This window comes from Hemibagrus wyckioides, linkage group LG25 (genome assembly GCF_019097595.1).
Source record: "Hemibagrus wyckioides isolate EC202008001 linkage group LG25, SWU_Hwy_1.0, whole genome shotgun sequence".
NCBI lineage: Eukaryota > Metazoa > Chordata > Actinopteri > Siluriformes > Bagridae > Hemibagrus > Hemibagrus wyckioides.
Window position 1 is genome coordinate 13,615,388 of NC_080734.1, and position 19,102 is coordinate 13,634,489.

Consider the following 19,102-nt stretch of genomic DNA (forward strand, 5'->3'; position numbering starts at 1 on the left):
TGATTAACTTGAAGATGAAATAATTAGCCAAACTGTCTGAAGTGACACCATTTTCAAACAAACTTGTTTGAGAAAAATATTCCTATTTGGATAGGAAATCAATAAGCTATAGTATAGAAATTATTAGGCTTGCGAATTTCAGAAATGAACAGCTTTTTATTCCTGTTGCGTGATTAAGATTTGTTTACAAGGTTAAGGTTTGTTTGATTACATTTGTATACAAAGATTTACTAGGATAAATTATCTAAACCTGTGGCGCAACATAAAATTTTCACTACTGAAATTTTTAAGTTTGTATAACAAAAAACATTTATACTCCTGACTAGGACTTACCTACGTCCATTATGTTCTAGTTGTTCTAGAAGCAGAAATGTGATGTATAGAAAACTAGTCTAGTTAATCTAGTACGATTTGAAATGGCAGATAATAAATGGGAGTGTGGCTGGGAAGTGTGGCTGTTTGATCAGCCCTCAGATTTAGGGACTGTGTTGCATCAAAGACTCACCAAAGCCCGAGTCAACCTAAATGGATTTGACTCTCCAACAAACTCTCATCCCTGCACTTCTGACAGCCTTTTTCCTGCACCAACTTGCCAGTGTGCCTGGGCAGACTCTGAAAGCATAACGGACTGTAATCAGTCAAATAGCCAATTTTGGGCCTGCTTTGAAATGGAAAATAGAGGAAGGAGGGATCTTGTGAGGTAGGAGTGGCTGTAGCAACCAAAGGATCTGACAGCAGACAGGCAGGCGTACCTGGCATTTCAGGTCATCATAGACACACACAGTGTTTATAAATGTGTGAGGGTCAGACGTCCTTGACTGCTGGGAGACGCTCCAGGAATCCGGTGTCAGCTTTCAGCCACATGCTGCAGTCTCACACAGCGAGACATGGAGCTGCTTTATGGCTCTCAGCACATGTGGGACAGTGATAGTGGGTACAATTCTGAATCGAGTAAATGACTCCATTTGCTTAGAAGCAGAGGGGGAAACTTTCACTTCTGTGCAGCATTTCCTAGAAGATGCGTCTTGTCTGTGATAAGCAGCGCTGATTGTGAATGATGAGGATATGATCAAAATGACGATGTCTCCAGAATTATTGGCACCCTTCACGGCAGTAATGATTTTATTAAAAGAATCACATACAATGAGTGATATTTTGAGCTCAAACATACAAGGGCATTGTATAGCTTTATTTAAACATGTCTTCCTTTTTCCAAACACTCACACACACACATACACAAAGATTTGTTTAAGTGGTCCAAATTTGCTCTGGAGAAAATGACTGCACTGAGTACAACCCTTCCTGTAATGTCTAAACAAGACTGAAAACACTTCTAAAGGGAACTTGGGGCACTCCTCATGCAGAGCTTTTTATGCTCCTTCAGGTTTTCAGTAGGATTTCAAAATGAATGATTTTGTTTGTTATTAACAATTATTTCAGTGTATTTAAATGTTAGTTTTAACTCATATCAAATATATGTTTGGACTTCTCATCACATGACAGTGTAATCTAAGGCCAGGTCTGGAAGACGGAATTAGAGGTTTTAGACTTAAATATCCTAGTACTTAGCCCCTAAATTACCAGTCACAAAATTGTCCAAAACGTATAGATAAACCATCACCAAATAATACTGCCCTCGTCTGTCATCTGAACATGCCGCGAATTAGCAAAAAGATTAATTTTGGTCTTCTCTGACCACAAGACACGAGGCAAATTCTAGTGCTAATGATGCTTGGTGAATTTCAGATATTTCAGATATCTCAGCATTATGTAACTAACAGGAATGGCTACTTTCTCACTGTTATAAATGTAGTAGCAGTTCATTTTGAAACTTTTGAAACAACCACAAGAATCAAGAATCATTTTAATTTTTTAATTAATTGTGCTCCAGAGGTTAAGTGACAAATTTTCCACCCTTTTAGACGTTTTTCTTCTTTACGTGGTTTGTGAAGGTCAACAAGCATCAATACCTTTTGAGTTGAAAATTCTTTGGTTTGGTTTGGATTTTAAACCCCAGGAAACAAGACATGGTTAAAGGAGTTCCTGACGACTGAGCTAATAAATAAAAAGTTTTCAAAAATAATCTATTTGTTTGCATGTATTTTAAATATAATCCTCAGGGGTGTCATATACAGGTTTGTGAGAAATTCTAATTCTTTCAATTAGTTCTAAGATGATTTTTTTTGTAATACTTTATTCTTTCTCTAAACTTTACACATTTTTTTTTTGAAAAAACAAATATTTATGAAAGGTGCAAATCATTCTGCAGGGCATTGAAAATGCTGCCGTCTGCTTATTATATGCTACACACAAGCCCACGATGCTCATAATTGTGCCGGAAAAGCGCAGTAGTACACCAATTTATCAGCCGTCTGTTCACTGGTGTTATTACCCTGCTGTATTCTATATTAACTCCCCCAGCTCTTCGTTTAGATGTACTACCGTAAGTGAAGCAAATTACAGTATTAGAAACACCTACGCAGTCTCAGCCCTCCCCTCTGAGATGTGAAACCCGACGCCATTATTCCACCAGAAGCATCCCATTAGTGGCAGCTCATGAGACAAAACCATAACAAACTCTCAGCATCATCATACGCATCCTCATGAAACATTCAGAATGGATGAAGCCACAAGAAAGCCGAAGAGCTCATTGGTCTGCGTGTAGTCAGCCGAGAACTGGAGAGCCGTTGCTATTGGTCGTTTCCTCTCAGGGCCGTCCTGACTGGAAGAAGAAAGACAGTTCCTGTATTGATCGTCTTGCTGCTCACCTCTGGCTACAGCAAGGGCAAGTAGGGTTATTTATACGGTTGATTTATTATGAAACTCTGCCCAGAGTTTCATCATTTTTGTTCCAACACCATAACCTTAGCAAATCAGAAATGAGCAGAGAAGAGCTATGGAAGAGAAAAATGATTCCTACTTCTCCTCACAGGTGAGTTAAAAGATGTTGAGTAAAAAAAAAAAATGCTAATTTCACACTAAATACCAGAACACTGTGGTTTTCTTGAGCATATTGTTATAAAATGCTTTAATAAATAGTTTGATTTATTTCTAAGAACAAACATAAATTTGACTAAATCAACCAAAACATTTGCAGAGCAATTCTTCTGTACAAAAAAAAAAAAAAAAAAATGAAAGACGACATTTTTGTTTTCCAATCTTCGTCAGACCCCGAACCCATTCCTTCCCATAATGCACATCTAGATTTTCTGTGAGCTTATTTTACCAGCTGTTCAGATTAATTCAGCATAATATTTGAATTCTTTTATTTTGAATCCTCTCATATGTGGCAGCAAGAAGCCACCCACAAGAGTAATATATTCAACATGAAAATGAAAGGGGAGAAGAAAAAAAAATATATAATAAATCAGCCACTTCTGAGGTAATCCATATTTTTTGTTTGGAGTTGGTACCTCAAACACAAATTGCTTTACAACAAAATTTGTTCCCTTCATGGAGAAAAAAAACAAACAAAACAAGCAGGAGCAAGCACAGAGTTTCACATCGTAGGAGAGACCAGCGCCGTAACCGAGGCACGTTTGGCCCCGTAGGCCTCGACACGTATCAGGAATTTCTGCAGGTTTCCAGAATTCTATTACAGCAAGGAAGGACAGATGCTGAAAGGGGCACAGAGGATTTTTTTTTTTTTGTCGGAAGCAAAAAAAAAACAAAAACAAAACAAAAAAAAAACACACACCACAATATACCATCTAAATTTAAAGAATTACTTTCGTCAATGTGAAAACAAAATCAACAACATAAAAAGAAGAAAAAAAAAAGTGAACTTTGATTACATTACTGCTCTGACTGTGGGATGCTGTATACTTGTATAAAACCTGCCTATGTCAACTGGCATAAATAAAAGGAATGGCGTTGTAAAAAAAACAAAACAAAAAAAAACAACAAACAAACCCAAATAATCATAATAATAACAACAATAATATTAATAATAATAATAATTTCAATCATAATTATAATAGTAATAAAAAAAGTGTGACTTGTCTTAATTTACTAAATTCAAATATACACAGCGACTCCTTTACTATGTACAAATATTTACACGTTTTTCTTTCTTTCTTTGATCAAATACCTCGGTGGTACAAAATGGGAGACGAGCTCCCCTTGTGATCTATTGGGGTTGACCTCGGCAGCGAGAGACGCAACGGGCTTGTCAGAAGGCACTTGCTACCAACTCAAAATACTGCAATCCTTTATCGTTTAAGGAGTGTTCAGCCAAGACAACAGACACAAGAGAAAAAACAAGGCCACTTCACAGGCACTGACCTGCGAGCTGAGTAAGGCAAGCATGGAGTGAGGAGAGGTGACGAGATGAATGAAGGTGGGGAAAAAAAATATATCACGAGAAGTTCTTACTTCTGTCCATAGCGCCAGTGCACTTCACTGGCAGTCCCATCCAAAATACAGGCCACTCACAATAGAACAAAAGCAGAATCATCTGTAAACAGCAACGAAAAAGTCTTTACACAGTTTATATATTTTTCCTCGATTTCCTGCTCAATTTCTTTCAGCAGTACATTTTGAAAACAAAAAGTGGCCATTTCTGCGCTTTTCTTATAAAGTAAAACAAATTCACTTCATCTGTACATTAGAAATAAAAAATATTTCAACGGGGGGGGGGATCTCTGACTCAAAATATCTCAGCACTTATAAATATAAAGAAAGTGAAAATGAAAGAGGGGAAAAAACCATCCATCTCTCTCTCTCTCCCTCTCTCTAACTCAACAGTCTGTTGTTTTCTTCGACAGAAAAAGAGCCTCTCTCTGTGCCCGGGTCTGTGCAATAGCGTCTATACATACAGCTCTTTGGGGTCTTGGCCAGTGGTGCTGTTTGTGTTTTTCCAGCGGTTGTCTTTGTGGCTGTGGGCTGTCCGGTGAGGCGCTTTGAGGGGTGCATTGCTGCTGTGTGTGGTGCAGATCAGCTCGCTGTTCACTTGCACCGTTGCTTTCGTGTATTTTTGGATGGGCCTCTTGCTGCCCTCTTTCCCACACCACTCCTCGCACAGCTCTAGTTCCTCTTCCTCCACATCATCTTCCTCCGGCTGGTCTTCGTCACTGCCTTTGCACGCCCGCTCGTTGCCCATCAGCTTGGCGCGCTCGTATTCAGCATCGCGGTTGTCCTTGTGCTGCTGCCGGGTCACTGGTCGCAGTGGCTCCCACTGGTTGTTGACGCTCTCCTCAACAGGTGCACGCTCGATCCTCTCACGCTCTTTTCGTCGCTTGCGTGTCCACCACACGCACACGATCACGCAGAACACCCAGAGCGCAAAGAAGATCACACACAGCACAGGCACTAGGTAATCTGCATACAAAGAAAACACATTTTTTTCTTCATTATTCATCTTAAAAAAACACCATGACATAAGAATGATGGACAATCATCATTTATTAGCCTTCATTAAGACGAATTAAAAATATAATTAAGCATTAATTCTAATTCTTGGAGCTAATTAGAAAAGAATTTTGATCATTGCAATATGAATCACTTTGTACAGAAAGCTTTCCAATTCAATTTTATTTGTATCACAGCTTTAACAATAGACAGTCACATAACAGCTTTTCAGAAACACGGGTGTAGCTCTAGATCCCTAATGAGAACGATACGAGGAAGAAAGCTCGAAAGGAACCAGACTCCAAAGAGAATCCACCCTCTTCTACTTCAAAGCTTCTCACGATTTGAGGCACCTTTTAACCTTTTGGCTCCTAAAAATTACTGCACTTCCATCAGAGAAGGCCTTGTCATTTAGGACTCTTTAGGAGTCATTACTGCCTGAAAGCACGCAGACAGTGACTTCATCTTAGTCATGCTTTTCCCATGCAGCGTCAGTTACAGTGAGAGAAGAGAGGATGAATCACACTGGCTTTATGGCCTCTGGTCTCCCGGCGTCCTCCTGTCATAGCCGTTTAATCGGCGTGAATTGGTGGATACTCACCCACAGACTGAGGCACGACCCTCGTCTCCACTTTGACCTCGATGACAGCCAGCATGATGGTGCTGTTGTGGCGCTTGGACAGCGTGCTGACGATGGTGCTGGCCGCCTCCTGGATCCGACTGTGGTCAGGCTGCTCGTCCTGCTGGAAGGACTGCACAGAGCCAACATTGGATATGTTAAGAGTGTGTGCGTGGTGAAGAGACAGTCTGACGATAAGACAGGAAGAAGTAGAAAAAGCTACACATTGCAGGAGATCCTGATGGAGGACATGAGAACGAGGGACCATGTTTAAACTCGTGGAATACAGCCATCTAAACAGGTTGATCAGAAATGTTTCCTGGGAAAAGCATTTGCTGCTCCCTACAGAACTTACATTTACAATCATTCTCTCATTTTATGCCTCCATCCCATTGATTTTTATGAAATCTGCAACATGCAAAGACCTGCAGCTCAGCATACCTCAGCAGTTCCTGAAGCTGTGAGTCAGCTTGTTATAATGTGTGTATCATATAAATCCATACACAAGTACAGGCACTTAGCAATCCACATAAGCCACAATGACTCATAAAATAGCTGAAATGCAAAGCTTTACATGTATTACAGTACAAACCTCACACATACAAGTACACCAACAGGAGCGCATGACTGAACAAGAAAATTAAATTAACCTATTAGACATAACTATTTGGATAATCTCATGAAACTTCAGCTGGTCAGTAAAATAAATGTCTTTAAAACAAAATGAGCAATTCTGAAACCCCATGCCACACGTGTAGAGGAAAGACATATTTAAAAAGACGGAACCTGTGGTTTTTACTTCCATGTCCTCTAGATAGTCAACTTATAGGCTTTGTGTATTGCAGCAAAAATACAGACCAAGTCAGAAGCAGTATTATACACTAAATATAGCTAGGAGTATGTGGACACATGACCATAACACTCACTTATACACACTTCTCACAAACTGTTTGAAACTCACAATTGTCTATGTTCTTCATATACGGTAGTGTTAAGATTTCCTTTCACTGGAACTAAGAGGCTCAAACATGTTCTAGCATGACGATGTCCCTGAACGCCTTTGGGATGAAATGGAATGCCAGCTTCAAGCCAGAACATCAGTTCTTCACCTCTTGTGGCTGAATGGGCAAATAGCCATAGCCAAGCTTCAAAACCTAGTGGAGATCCTTCTCATATGTGTGGAGGATGAAAAAGCAGCAACGTGGGAACAACTCAATGCCCATAGTTTTTGAATGGGTTGTTTATTGGTCAGGTGTCTACATAGTTTTGGCTATAAGTGTACTACATACAAACACTTTACAAAATAGCAGGAAAAGGTGTGTGTGTAATAACTTCACAGCCATTGGATGTTTTATTTCTTAACATGCCCCGTACCTCAGTCAATCACTCCCTCCCTCCCTCCCTCCCTCCGTCACTAATCCTCCCAACCCTCGCTCCCTAACACCCTCCCTCTGACCCTCACTCACTTACTCACTCCCTCCCTCACTCACATGTATAAAGTGGTTCACTTACCATGGCCACCTCTACTGCATCCTGGTTGGAGTAGGAGAGTTCACAAAGAACCAATAGGGCATCGTCTTTGGCAAGGTTCCGCGTAGCAGGCAGGTACCGCAGCTCTGAGCATACATTTTCCACTGTCGTACCCTAGGAGAGGAATCAGTACTTAACAGAACATACTGTTTACATATAAGCTGCGAAATTCAGACACGTGCCACCGTGGAATGAAATGTTTTTAAACAAAGACAAATGACACAATCAGAATCAGGATACTAATCCCAAACTTACTGGGGGTAGCTTGTCCCGGTTGAAGATGAGTGTAATTCGGGCACAGCTGTTGCCCAGGTAGCCGGTGTTCGGTTCACACTTGGTGTTAAGTGCTGGTGGGGTGTCAGGACTTGAGCAGAAGCCCCAGTGGTGACATGGGGGAGAGAGGCAGGTGAGAAAGCCATGCTCTAGGCACTCGCGACCCGCTGGACAGGCGTGATGCTCTCTCCCAGGGGCTCCTGGCAATAGGCACGGCCGTCTGCCACACACCACCTGATGGAGGGGTACACAGGTCAGAGGTCATTCCCACAAGCAAAAATAGCCACCATGTTTCCATTAATATGAAATATGAAAATTAATAACTTTCACACTTTCAATAATGCATCCTAATCACTGTGGTCTTTCATTATGTTTCTTGTGCACTGTGTTTGCACTTTGTCTTTGCACAAATGTCTGTAATTAGGTGTATTTACTTGCTTCATTTCAAACCCCTGTTCCTTATAATCACCAGAGCCTAGAGCCATTGCTTGCCCAATGACCAATACTGTATTCTTCTATACAGACAGGAAAATAAGAAAGAGTAGTGTGAGAGAAAGTAAAATGTACCTTTGTACAATCTACTTTGCCATTAATACACTGGCAGGTGTTGCAGTCTTCCTCCCAGCGGCTGCCATGAGGGAACTGCAGTCCAGTATAATGACACGTCTTCCCAATGCCTATGACTGGATCACACAAATCAAATTCATACTGAATTTATCAAAATCCTAGTCATAGCTTAGAGTAGTACAGAACAAGGTTTTGGTTTTCATTCTATAGTTAGAAAGAAGCTCAGAAAAAACATACACTCTTGGCATCGTGATCCAGAGCGCCCGAGAGGACATATGCAGCGGAAGCCATTGATCTCATCCACACATGTAGCTCCGTAGGCACAAGGCGATGACTGGCATTCGTCAATGTCTGAGGAAAGAAGCATAAATTTATCTTTACAGAAAGGTATATATATCTGAAGACTGCTGTGAAACAACAACAAAAAACCCACAATTCAAATTTTTGATCATTTATAAAGCAGACAGTGGGTCATTTAGGCAACTCCATGGGATTGCTTTCTAGACATTAAATCAGAGAAATGCATGGAATCCTTAAGAGACCATTTTCTGTCAGAGGCATCAACAGTCAGATGAGACAAAGAGACAGCTCCTGGACAGCGGCGAGGAATTTCTGCCACCACTTGAATAATTCATCTCTTCTGTCTGTGTGTAAGCAAGGGTTAACCTTTGCTCCTCACAGAGGTCAAAGTACACGGGATGCTCTGTAATCTGCCATTCATCGCTCCCACTTTTCCTCCCTCTGAATACTCACTGATGCGGCAGTCAGGCCCGGCAAAGCCTGGGGCGCACTCACAGCGGAACCAGTTTATGCCATCCACGCAGATTCCTCCATTATAGCTGCGCAAGAGGAAAAAAATGCATAATTAGTGAAAACAGGCTGATTCACAGAACTAATTGAGAAAGCATTGATTATGCCTTCTTGACAGAAATGTAGCAATATAAAGGGATGCTATGCGATGCAAATATAAGGATGCAAAGAAAAAGAAGAAAAAGATAGATACAGAGCAGGATAGGAAAGGTTACAAAAGGCCTCATCCCATTCATCAATACTGCACTTTTCAGATGCTAATCCCTGCTGGCCCCATGCCGGGCTGCCCTCCCTGTCCCCTCCTCCCTTTTCCCGTCCCTATCCACAATCCCCTGCTTGCGGGTCAGCAGGGTAGAATGGCAGGAGGGCAACGAGGGCTGCGGGAGAAAGAGTCAGCCCCGCCTCCTCCTCCCAATCCTTCAAGCCCTCACCGCTGGGGGCACCCTTTTAGGGCCATCGGTTCTATTGTGTGCCCCATTAAAACCATCCTGCGCTCTCCCATGCTGTTGGCTTAAGGGAGATCTTCCCTTGGCTTTACAACACCCCCTCCCATCCTTCAGCCTGCCCAGCCTCCTCCTCCTCCTACATATCCGTTCACAGAGAATGGAGGGCAAGAACGGGGGGTGGAACTGGGCAGAAAGCCATGCAAGAGGGGTTATTCACAGCTGGTGGTGTTGTACAGGGAAGGGGAGGGTCACCACAGACAGCAGGGACAACAGAACCACCAACAGGCCTGATTAGAGTAGAGTAAATATGGTGGAGGCGGGGATACTGCAGCTCACTTACCAAGGGTGAGGGTTGCAATCATTGGTGTCTGTTAAGAAGGGAGAAAAACAGAAAAAAAGTAACGTCAGTCAGTCAGCTGGAACTGAATCTTAAAAGCTTGTATTAACAACATAAGTTACATAACATAAGTAACACATAATATACTCAAATCAGGCAATTGAAGGAAGTCTTAACAGAAGAAGAAAGAAAGACATTAGGAACTGACTCTGTGAGCAGGTAGGTCCCTCCCAGCCGTCCTTACAAATGCAGGTAAACGTGTCTCCACCTCCAACACACGTTCCACCATTAACACAAGGACTGGAAGCACATGTGCTGTTCTTTGCTGGAGCCAACAGAGAGAATGGGTTCACTGTTACCAAAACAGTCAAGTGCCACTCAAATGTATTCTCAGTTTAGCTCAATCAACACAACACTACACATACAAATAGAAGCCCTGCTTCCTTTCACTCCAACATTCTTTTATGATAAATGCCAGAGGTCAGCAAGCTTACCCGTGTTGCACGTGCGTCCACCCCAGCCAGGCAGACAAGCGCAGCGGAAGGTGTCTCCATGGTCATAGCAGGTGCCTCCGTTGGCACAAGTACTGGAGTCACACTGGCTCTCACGTGAGTGGCATGTCTTACCCTTCCAGCCATCAGCACACTCGCAATAGAAATCGTTGACCAGGTCTTGACAGCGGCCACCGTTCTTACATGGGTTCCTGCTGCATTCGTTTACGTCTAAAAGAGAGGAAAGCAAAGTGAGCAAGAACCAAAAGGAAATGGGACAGTTAAGAAGGAAGGTGGTGATGCCAGTTGCACTCACTGAGGTCACACAGTTTGCCCTCCCAGCCATCGGGACAGAAGCACTGAAAAGAGTTGACACCATCGATGCAGGTCCCACCATTGCGACATGGGCTACTCACACAGTCATTCACATCTGAAAGAGGAAACGAGGGATCAGAGGAGTAAGAACACATGTTCAGCATGGAAAAGCAAATGAAGAAGGAACTCAATGGCAGGAGGACTCACTTTCATGGCAATACGTGCCAGTAAAGCCAGGGTCGCAGGTGCAGGTGAAGTTGCCGCTGGGCTGACTGACGCACTGGCCATGAGACCCACATACGTTGGACGAGATGCGTCTCACGCCTCCGACTGAGGTGTTGCTCGCTACAGTGATTGTGCAGCTGTCAATCACTATGAGACAGAGGGGGAAAAAAGACCAAAGCTGCAGATCAGGCACATCTATGCATATATAACCTAGATCAGGACATTCAGTATGTGTTTTATGCTGAACGGTGGTAAAAGGAGAAATGGTTTATAGAGAACCAGTTTTAGTACAGAGGGATGGTTTTCATTACCCTGGCAGGGGGCAGTCCTGCAGTGGTCCTTGAGATCAGCACAGGTCTTTCCCTCATAGTCCTCAGTGCATGCACAGTAAAAATCTCCCAGCATACTGTGGCAGGTTGCATCATTTTTGCATGGGTTGGGCTCACAAAGGTTTGGGTACCGGCTTTGCACCTGTGAACACAGAAATGGGAATGAGGGGTTGGAAAAGGCAAAATAAATAATGACACAAACAGGACAGTGGGCCAGTGAAGGTAAATGAAGTCAAGATTTACTTGGTGTCTTGGCTCTTAAGATTCCAATCTTTTTAAAAGATGGTGATAAACAGAGTGGCGTAAGCTGTGGAAGCCTGCCAGCAGCTTACAGATTAGGGTGAGTGCAGCATCATCTTCACACTGGAGACTGATCCAAACAAACCATAAAACTGAACTTATCACCTGTCCTTCCTGATCCAGCAGGAATAAAAAACATTTACATTTTTATTAGCTGTAACCTCTAGGCCACAGCTAGAGTTTACAGATTTAGACAGAGTGTGGCTAGATGATTGTTTGCTCCATAATATTTCAAAATTCAGGGCAGATACTTTGGAGTGAAATCTGCTCCCCTTGTGCAAGCTGCTAGCTCCACATCATTTCAGCAGTCTATTTCCAGTCTCCATTATACACAAAACATTTTCAAGAGGGATGAACTTGGAGTGAATTCAAACAAGACTCTTAGCGGGACAGATCTTACCAGTTGCCATGTAAGGTGTTTTGTTGGGCTGCGGCCTGGCCGTTCTTCCCTTGCTACATGTCCATGAATTGGGCTGTCTGTGGCTCCGTCGATTTATTTATTTTATTAAGGATTTTCAGTTTATACATCGGGAGGCTTAGGCCTGTTAGCAGCACTTATCCCTGCAAAAGCTGATGACAGAATGGCAGACTGCTCCAAGAAAAAAAGAGTCCATACAAAGCTGTTCAAGTGCAGGTAATTCAGCATCCATTTCAGCTGGACTTTCAGTCACCCAATGCTTAATATTAAATGTTAGAATGTTAGCTGGAATTTGTTCCACAGGGTATCAGTTTAGGGCAGGACTATTGCACACCTCTGGCTTCAGCCCTAAATGTGCAGTGTTTCTTGAAGAGGGCTATCACAGATCAAACATTTGATCTGTCTCTGTGAACGAGGAGCTCTTTGCAGGCTAACAGGAGCGCAATGGCACGCCAAGCACGAATTGAACGTAAAAAATCAAGGCCTTCTCGTTCCTGGGCTGTACGTGGGCAGCCAGCCAGTCAGCCCAAAAAAAGAGTTGCCTCATTCACTACGTCCTTTATTTTTAGCCTGTACAGTAAGCCAAGACTGGCTCCGGACCAGCTTCTAGCACCTCCATAGAGATCCACTTCAAACTCTCCGCTGGGTGGCAACAGGCCCCAGACCAGACCATCAATAACAAGACCAATGTGGCAGGAATAAAAGCTTCCAGCTCCCACTTTTACCTGTGCTGGAATAGTAGCACTGATCTGCCCTGCATCAAGGCTCCAAATAAATTCGTGCTAATTGTGAAGAGGCTTATCTATAGCTAAAATACTACCAACACCTTTGCTTGCATTCCAGAAACTGTTTGAGTGTGAAGACTTGTCTCTATATATTGTACAAAGGAGCCGCAGAATATATTTTTAAAATAATTACTAAATATTATTACAAACTTTAGATCATATGAAGATCACTATTTTTTCCCCCCAAATTACAGACACATTGTGTTTCGTAGACCAACAAATTTTGCAAGTAGACACCAAAAAATTTTTGGCAATTTTATATCATCTCAAAAACATTGTTTTGTGTATATGTTGCATTAGGAGCATATGCATCATCTTAAACAGACGGCAATCTGGCAGACTTCATAAGCTACCCTTCCCCAATTTAAACACCCACTCATGATACTCACCTCGCATAGCATCCCAGCATAGTCAGGCATGCATTCGCACACGAAGCTATCCAGCACCACGTGACAGCGACCTCCATTCTGACAGGGGTTGCTGGCACATTTGTTCCTTTGGATCTCACAGTGGGTGCCTACAAAACCTGGTGGACACTGGCAGTGATATCCTCCCAGTGCTCCTTCCTGGAAATAAACCAAGTTATCGCTTAGGCCAAATGAAATGCGCACTACTTCTTGAAAAAGGAAATGTCAGTGAAAGACACTGACCAACTGAGAAAGTTCTACCTTGCAGGTTGCGCCGTTCTGGCATTGTCCATGGCAGCCATTTACATCTATGAGGAAAAGAGCAAACCAAACAGTAAACAAAGTGAAAACCAACCAGGGTCCGGGTTGTTAATAATTAACAGCATGCAGTTAAGATGACGAAAAGCTTGCATTAGTAGGCCAAAGACAGAAACGTTAGTTCAATCAGCACAAACTAACAGGCCACTAAGCAGAAAGCAAGAACCCAGCATGCAACAGGAGCTGAAGTCTATGACACCCTATGTGGTGTACATATCCCTCCAGAGTATCGAGTGCCTAGAGAGGAAACCCTGGCTGCGGAACGGGTCATCCGTGTGTGTGAATGTGTGCTCGGATATCAGAGATAGAGAGAGACAAAAGAAGAAGGAGAATGGTCAACGCTAAAGAGTGTGGAAAGAGAGCTGTGGCACAGTGAGCAGAAGAGAACATGAGGAGATACTGACTGATGTCACAGTTCTGTCCAGCCCATCCTTGAAAGCAGTCACAGTGATATCCACCAATCAAATTTTTGCAAGAGTAAGCATTTTTGCAAGGCTTCCCCATACATTCATTCTCGTCTGTGGATTAAGGAAAAAAGAGCAAGGATCAGAAAGTGGGAGGCAAAAAAAAGTCCAGGAAAGTGAGAGAAAAACCCCAAGATCTGGCATTGTAGCACCACCACCATCAAGCACTTTAAAAAAATTCCCTCAGCCCACATCTGTACCAATCGGCAAAACTTTGCATCAAGTTATGCCTGTTATTTTGTCCTGTCCTCTCCTCAATAACAAGACATAGCCAATTTCCACAGGAAAGATTCATCAGCTTTCAAAATTGACCCTGAGAAAAAAAATGGGTGGCATGACCCTCACAGACCCTGCCGTGAAAGAGTCCGAGCTTATTAGGTTGATTAAATATTCAGCAGGGGCCCCTGGCGAGGCACCTGTCCTTCGGGAAACCTGACTCCCAGCAGCAGCGGGGCCACGAAACGCGAGCCAAGGCTATGGTTCGACCCGTAAGCTGAGCGCTCAGGCTCTAGTTCCCTTTCCGCACTTGTTTACAGGTCATCCTCTGCTTCCTCTCTTGCATCCTGCACTTCCTATGACAAGAGCATGACGAGGAACAAAAGCAAGCAAACCCTGCAGTGCAGGTAACAAGGCTGGACTGATCGCAGAAAACAAACCGTCATCTCCAGGTCTGTCCTGTGGCCACTGTACATAGTACTATCCCATCCTCCACTGGCTGGTATTAGGTTACACTCTGCTTCTCATAAAGCTTCAGCAATTACTCTCCTCTAGCACAACACAGATATTGCTAGTCACCAACCATGCATGCAACAGCAGTAGTCAAACACAATTACGTTTACCAAGTCAGTCCAGATCAGACCAGATCATGCATCAACAGCCATGTTTGCCAACACAAACGGGATGCATGAAGACGGTAGAATGTTGCATGGAATATTAGAATCGGATACACTATTGTATTATTAAAATGAGTGAATACAGAGCAGATTTTTTTTCTGTTCAACTTCAGTTATGGCTACGGTTTCCTGACTGTTCTAATAATGACTAATCCTATAATCCCATCAAATCCCTTCGCCACTATAATAATAATCATTATAATCCTACCGAATCATTGTAAAAAGAGGTTTCTATTTATTATTCCTTTTAGATTATTTTCTTACAGTATTACATCTAAGCTGTTTGTTTCATACGCAGTGAGCTCAAAAAAGAGAAAAAATGAGAGAAAAATCCAGTGTTTATAAGACGACCCATTACTGCCGATTCTGTTACTCTGCTCTTTGACCAAATGTGTAGAAAATGTAGCAGTAAACCTTCAAACCCACACATAAATCAAATTCCAATTAATTCTAATGGAATGGATAATAGTAACCATGCATCAGTCTTACCAATTCTGCAGGTCTTCCCAGCCCACTGAGGAGGACAAAGACACTCAAAGCCGTTATCCAGGTCGATACACGTTCCTCCCTGGGCACAGGGACTGGAGGCACACTCGTCCATGTCTGCAATCCAAGCCAAAATAGAGCCCGCTTCACAACCATAATAGAAATCATGTACTGGAAACTTGCAGCCGGCTGTTTCTAACTCTCAGTTCTCTCTTAGCAAAACAGTTTCATCATTAAACCATTTCTGAGGTCGATGGATCCAAATGGATTCACAAGAACAGGATTTTACTGCACAGTAAATGAGCAGTAGCTTTCCATATAAAACATTGAAACGCTGTGATTATGTGGTGGGTGGTGGTCAGCAAAATCAGTGTAAACACAGACAGGGGACACACCAAGAGACAGACACACAAACAACAGAACTAAAACCAAAGTGTGTCAGTAAGAGAGCGCTGACTTCACACTGTAAAACAATTAATCCAAAGTCTAGCAGAGTAGCTAGTTTGTGGATTAGCTGCCCAAGCCTCACAATTCTGATGCTGGTACAAATAACAAGTGAGCACATGGGCACCACAAGTCCTTCAAGGAGCCAAACACAACAATGAAATAAAGGCAGACAACACTGCCTTTTTCTGTTTACGTTATGTACATGTTAGATTGTAAAGAACAACAAAGCATAGGTGCCAAATAGGTATCTCTGCATAGGTGCAAAATTTTAGGAGTTGTCCCTCCTGTTGCTATAGTAATGGCTAAACAGCTCTGCATGTCAGCTGGAGAAACCTGGCAGTTATATGAAAAGGGAACATGCAAAAGGGGAATTAAGAGTCTAAAACATTACATATTATCTTCTTATCACCTAAGAGAGAATGAGAATTTATGTAATGAGAAGTAATGGAGATAAAGTAAATGACGCTCCTAATTTGCAGAGGATGGACCTAAGCGAAATCAGATTACGCTGCTCCATCCTCTGTCAATCAACTTGATTACTTCACTGTAATCCAGATCCATACAAGCCCTCTTCAAGACCTGACTGAGCATCCAGAAACCTAATGTGTGACGACTCGAACCTCAATCATATATACACATTTATAATGACATGCAAATACCCACCTTTAGCACAGGTGGGACCCTCCCAGCCTGGAGGACACTGACATTCAAAGCCAGAAGAAACCTCATGGCAGGTGCCTCCGTTGGCACATGGGTTTGACACACAGGCATGTTCAGCTGCAAAGACAATTCCACAGAAAACAGTAGTTACTAATTCTGCCACGCATTTTTCCTTCAACCAGTTTCAGCATCCATGAATTGCTGTGCAGCACTCAATTACTCACCTATCTCACAGTTCTTGCCTGAGTATCCCTCAGGACAAGCGCAATTGTACTCATTTGGCTCTGAGTTTATGCAAGTGCCCCCGTTCACGCAGGGATGGTGTGTCCCACAGTAGTTCAGATCTGTATGAGGAATAAAAACACAAACGCCCATAAATCAAAACAGCAGTTGCTGAAACAACCTGGGCTTGCATGGTTTTAGCAATAAAACAATTTTGACCCCTATGACATGGCCTGTCAATTGGGAGGACATCTTTTTCTGGGAAAGGCAGCTGCTTAACCATGGGCATGGGGTCTGCATGCTCCCAGCATGCCTTATACGGTGAGGCCTAGCACATAAAGCCTGGTAAATAAATAAAGAGAGGGCCACAGGGAGCAGGGACTGACGACCTCACAGCCGCCTCACATTCCTAATCGCCTTCCAGGACGCACGTCGGCCGGGGGATCAGATGTCCGAGCTCCACTCCAATCACGACATCAATATCCAGCACGTTGCCGGGTGCACTCCATCACATGACTAGGAGCTACGCTGACAGTGCAGCCAACAAATCAGCTAAATGGAAGCGGCTGGAATTCCATTTGTTGTGCAGCTACATATTGGATGGTCTGATATCTGGTATGATCTTGGTATGCATATGAGCATTGATGACAAATTTTGTAAAAATCCCAACTAATGAGTGTCTGTGTAGGACTGCTGAAGTCTTGGAAATGTGAACTGACTCTTATTGATTTCTTCTTTAATTCAATTTTTATTGTTTTTGCTTGATATACTATGCTTTAACTTGTCATTATCGTACACAACTGCTATTGTGATTATTTTTGCTGTATGCAGTTGGTGTGTGATGATAAAATTATTTTATTCAAAAATATTTACATACAAATTATTCTACTGTTATTAGTCTTACCTTTATCACACAGAAGTCCCCCCCAGTTCTTTTCGCAGTTACAGTGCCACGGGATATCACAAGTCCCATGCACGCAGCCAGGGTAGGGCAGACACTCGTCGCAGAACGGACCCTGCCAGCCATAGTTACACCTGAAAACCACAAGAGCAGCATTATGAAAGATGACAAAACAAGCCTGCATTTTCTTGCCACTGCCTCAGAGTGCTGTCTCCAGACACCCAATCTGAGCAGGGTGGCAAAGGCTATGAACACTTCCAAGCTTATAAACACATGTTTGGTGTCTTGGTTGGAGCCAGAGTGGGGATGTGGAGGAGCAATGGTGAGGAGTTAGCTAATCACTGGTTTACAGCAGCACTCTGCTATTCCAAGGCCAGTGGTTTTCTCTCCCTCTCGTTCTGTCTCAGCTGTCTTGTCATTTCTGGAGAGGGCTATTTTAAGACGTTAAGTCCTATAGGACAAACACGGCCAAACTCTGGCTGCTGCCTACAGAGACATGGCTCCTGTAGTTGTACCTCAGTGCTCAGCAGCCACAGAGACAGTTTGCATGTGACGCAGGCATCTTTACGCAATATCAAAGAACTCCATTCAAATTCTAAGCTCTTGTCTTTGAAAAGACACCAGGCTAAACTGCAAGGAAAAACTCTTGTACTTTAAAACAGTAATTGTATATGAATGAGCCACAATCTCATTTAAAGAGTAAACCATATCATGCAGTACTGTTTAACACCCTTCTACCAGTTAATGTTGTTTTATATGAGTCCTGTGCATCTCTGTTTTTTAATCTTAAACATCACTCAGAACTGTCATTTCAGTACACCCTGGGGCAAAATAAATGAAACTAGGAACTTTTTTTTTAAACCACAAATGTGCTGCAGCTCATTCAAAGTTAGAGCCAACTTGCACCTAAGCCACCTTCTTGCCAGCCTGTCTATCATATCATCTTTGAGAAGTCTTTAAAACCTTGACAAATCAATGGGTAAAAGCTTTTGTTTGACCTGATTTTACCCCAAGGCCAAGAAGAAGAAAAAAAAAACAAGTACACCACACAATTTAGCAACAAGTAAAAATTTAACAACCAAGTAGACTGAAATCAAATAAAACAAGAGTTAATAAAGAACAGCTTTTCTTTTAGATCTTTCAGTCCTTGGGGTTCGTTTGCAGACTCCTTTTTACCCACAGATGTGTCAATATTGTTCCATGTGATCTGAATGGCCTCCCATAGATGATAGACGGGCAAGAAGGTGTGTTAGGTGTATTAACACAAATTGGGTCCTAACCTGATGGTATGTAACCTTGGCCCATATTCTTCCCTACAGTGTATTTGTTCCAGATACAACTTTACTACCAGAACATGAAAGACTACATAGGCTGTCCAGCACACATTGAGGGAAGTAAAACTCACATCAGCTTGGAGGCATTCAGTGTTGCCAAGCACTTCCAAACGCAAGCTTGTTCACTCTAAAGAGAAACGACCTGGCAAATAAAGTATAATGTGCTAAGACAAGTC

General features: G+C 42.7%; 1 protein-coding gene across 2 annotated transcripts in view; it reads right to left on the reverse strand.

Moving 5' to 3' along the window:
- Nucleotides 1-1,104: 1,104 nt before the first annotated feature.
- The window catches only part of jag2b (jagged canonical Notch ligand 2b), a 37,999-nt gene continuing 20,001 nt past the window's right edge, over nt 1,105-19,102 (reverse strand). Inside the window, exons 6-25 of one of the 2 annotated variants that reach the window (XM_058379011.1) lie at nt 17,596-17,726; nt 16,694-16,813; nt 16,473-16,586; nt 15,366-15,479; nt 13,924-14,037; nt 13,463-13,509; nt 13,184-13,360; nt 11,274-11,433; nt 10,945-11,109; nt 10,739-10,852; nt 10,426-10,653; nt 10,140-10,256; nt 9,935-9,962; nt 9,092-9,177; nt 8,576-8,689; nt 8,339-8,454; nt 7,754-8,005; nt 7,481-7,612; nt 5,951-6,101; nt 1,105-5,319 (exon numbers count right to left, since the gene is read on the reverse strand). In XM_058379011.1, the coding sequence (XP_058234994.1) occupies nt 4,808-5,319; nt 5,951-6,101; nt 7,481-7,612; nt 7,754-8,005; nt 8,339-8,454; nt 8,576-8,689; nt 9,092-9,177; nt 9,935-9,962; nt 10,140-10,256; nt 10,426-10,653; nt 10,739-10,852; nt 10,945-11,109; nt 11,274-11,433; nt 13,184-13,360; nt 13,463-13,509; nt 13,924-14,037; nt 15,366-15,479; nt 16,473-16,586; nt 16,694-16,813; nt 17,596-17,726 (2,992 nt within the window). In that variant the 3' untranslated portion in view covers nt 1,105-4,807. The remainder of the gene's footprint in view (nt 5,320-5,950; nt 6,102-7,480; nt 7,613-7,753; nt 8,006-8,338; nt 8,455-8,575; nt 8,690-9,091; nt 9,178-9,934; nt 9,963-10,139; nt 10,257-10,425; nt 10,654-10,738; nt 10,853-10,944; nt 11,110-11,273; nt 11,434-13,183; nt 13,361-13,462; nt 13,510-13,923; nt 14,038-15,365; nt 15,480-16,472; nt 16,587-16,693; nt 16,814-17,595; nt 17,727-19,102) is intronic. The other variant, XM_058379012.1, reaches the window with a different exon arrangement.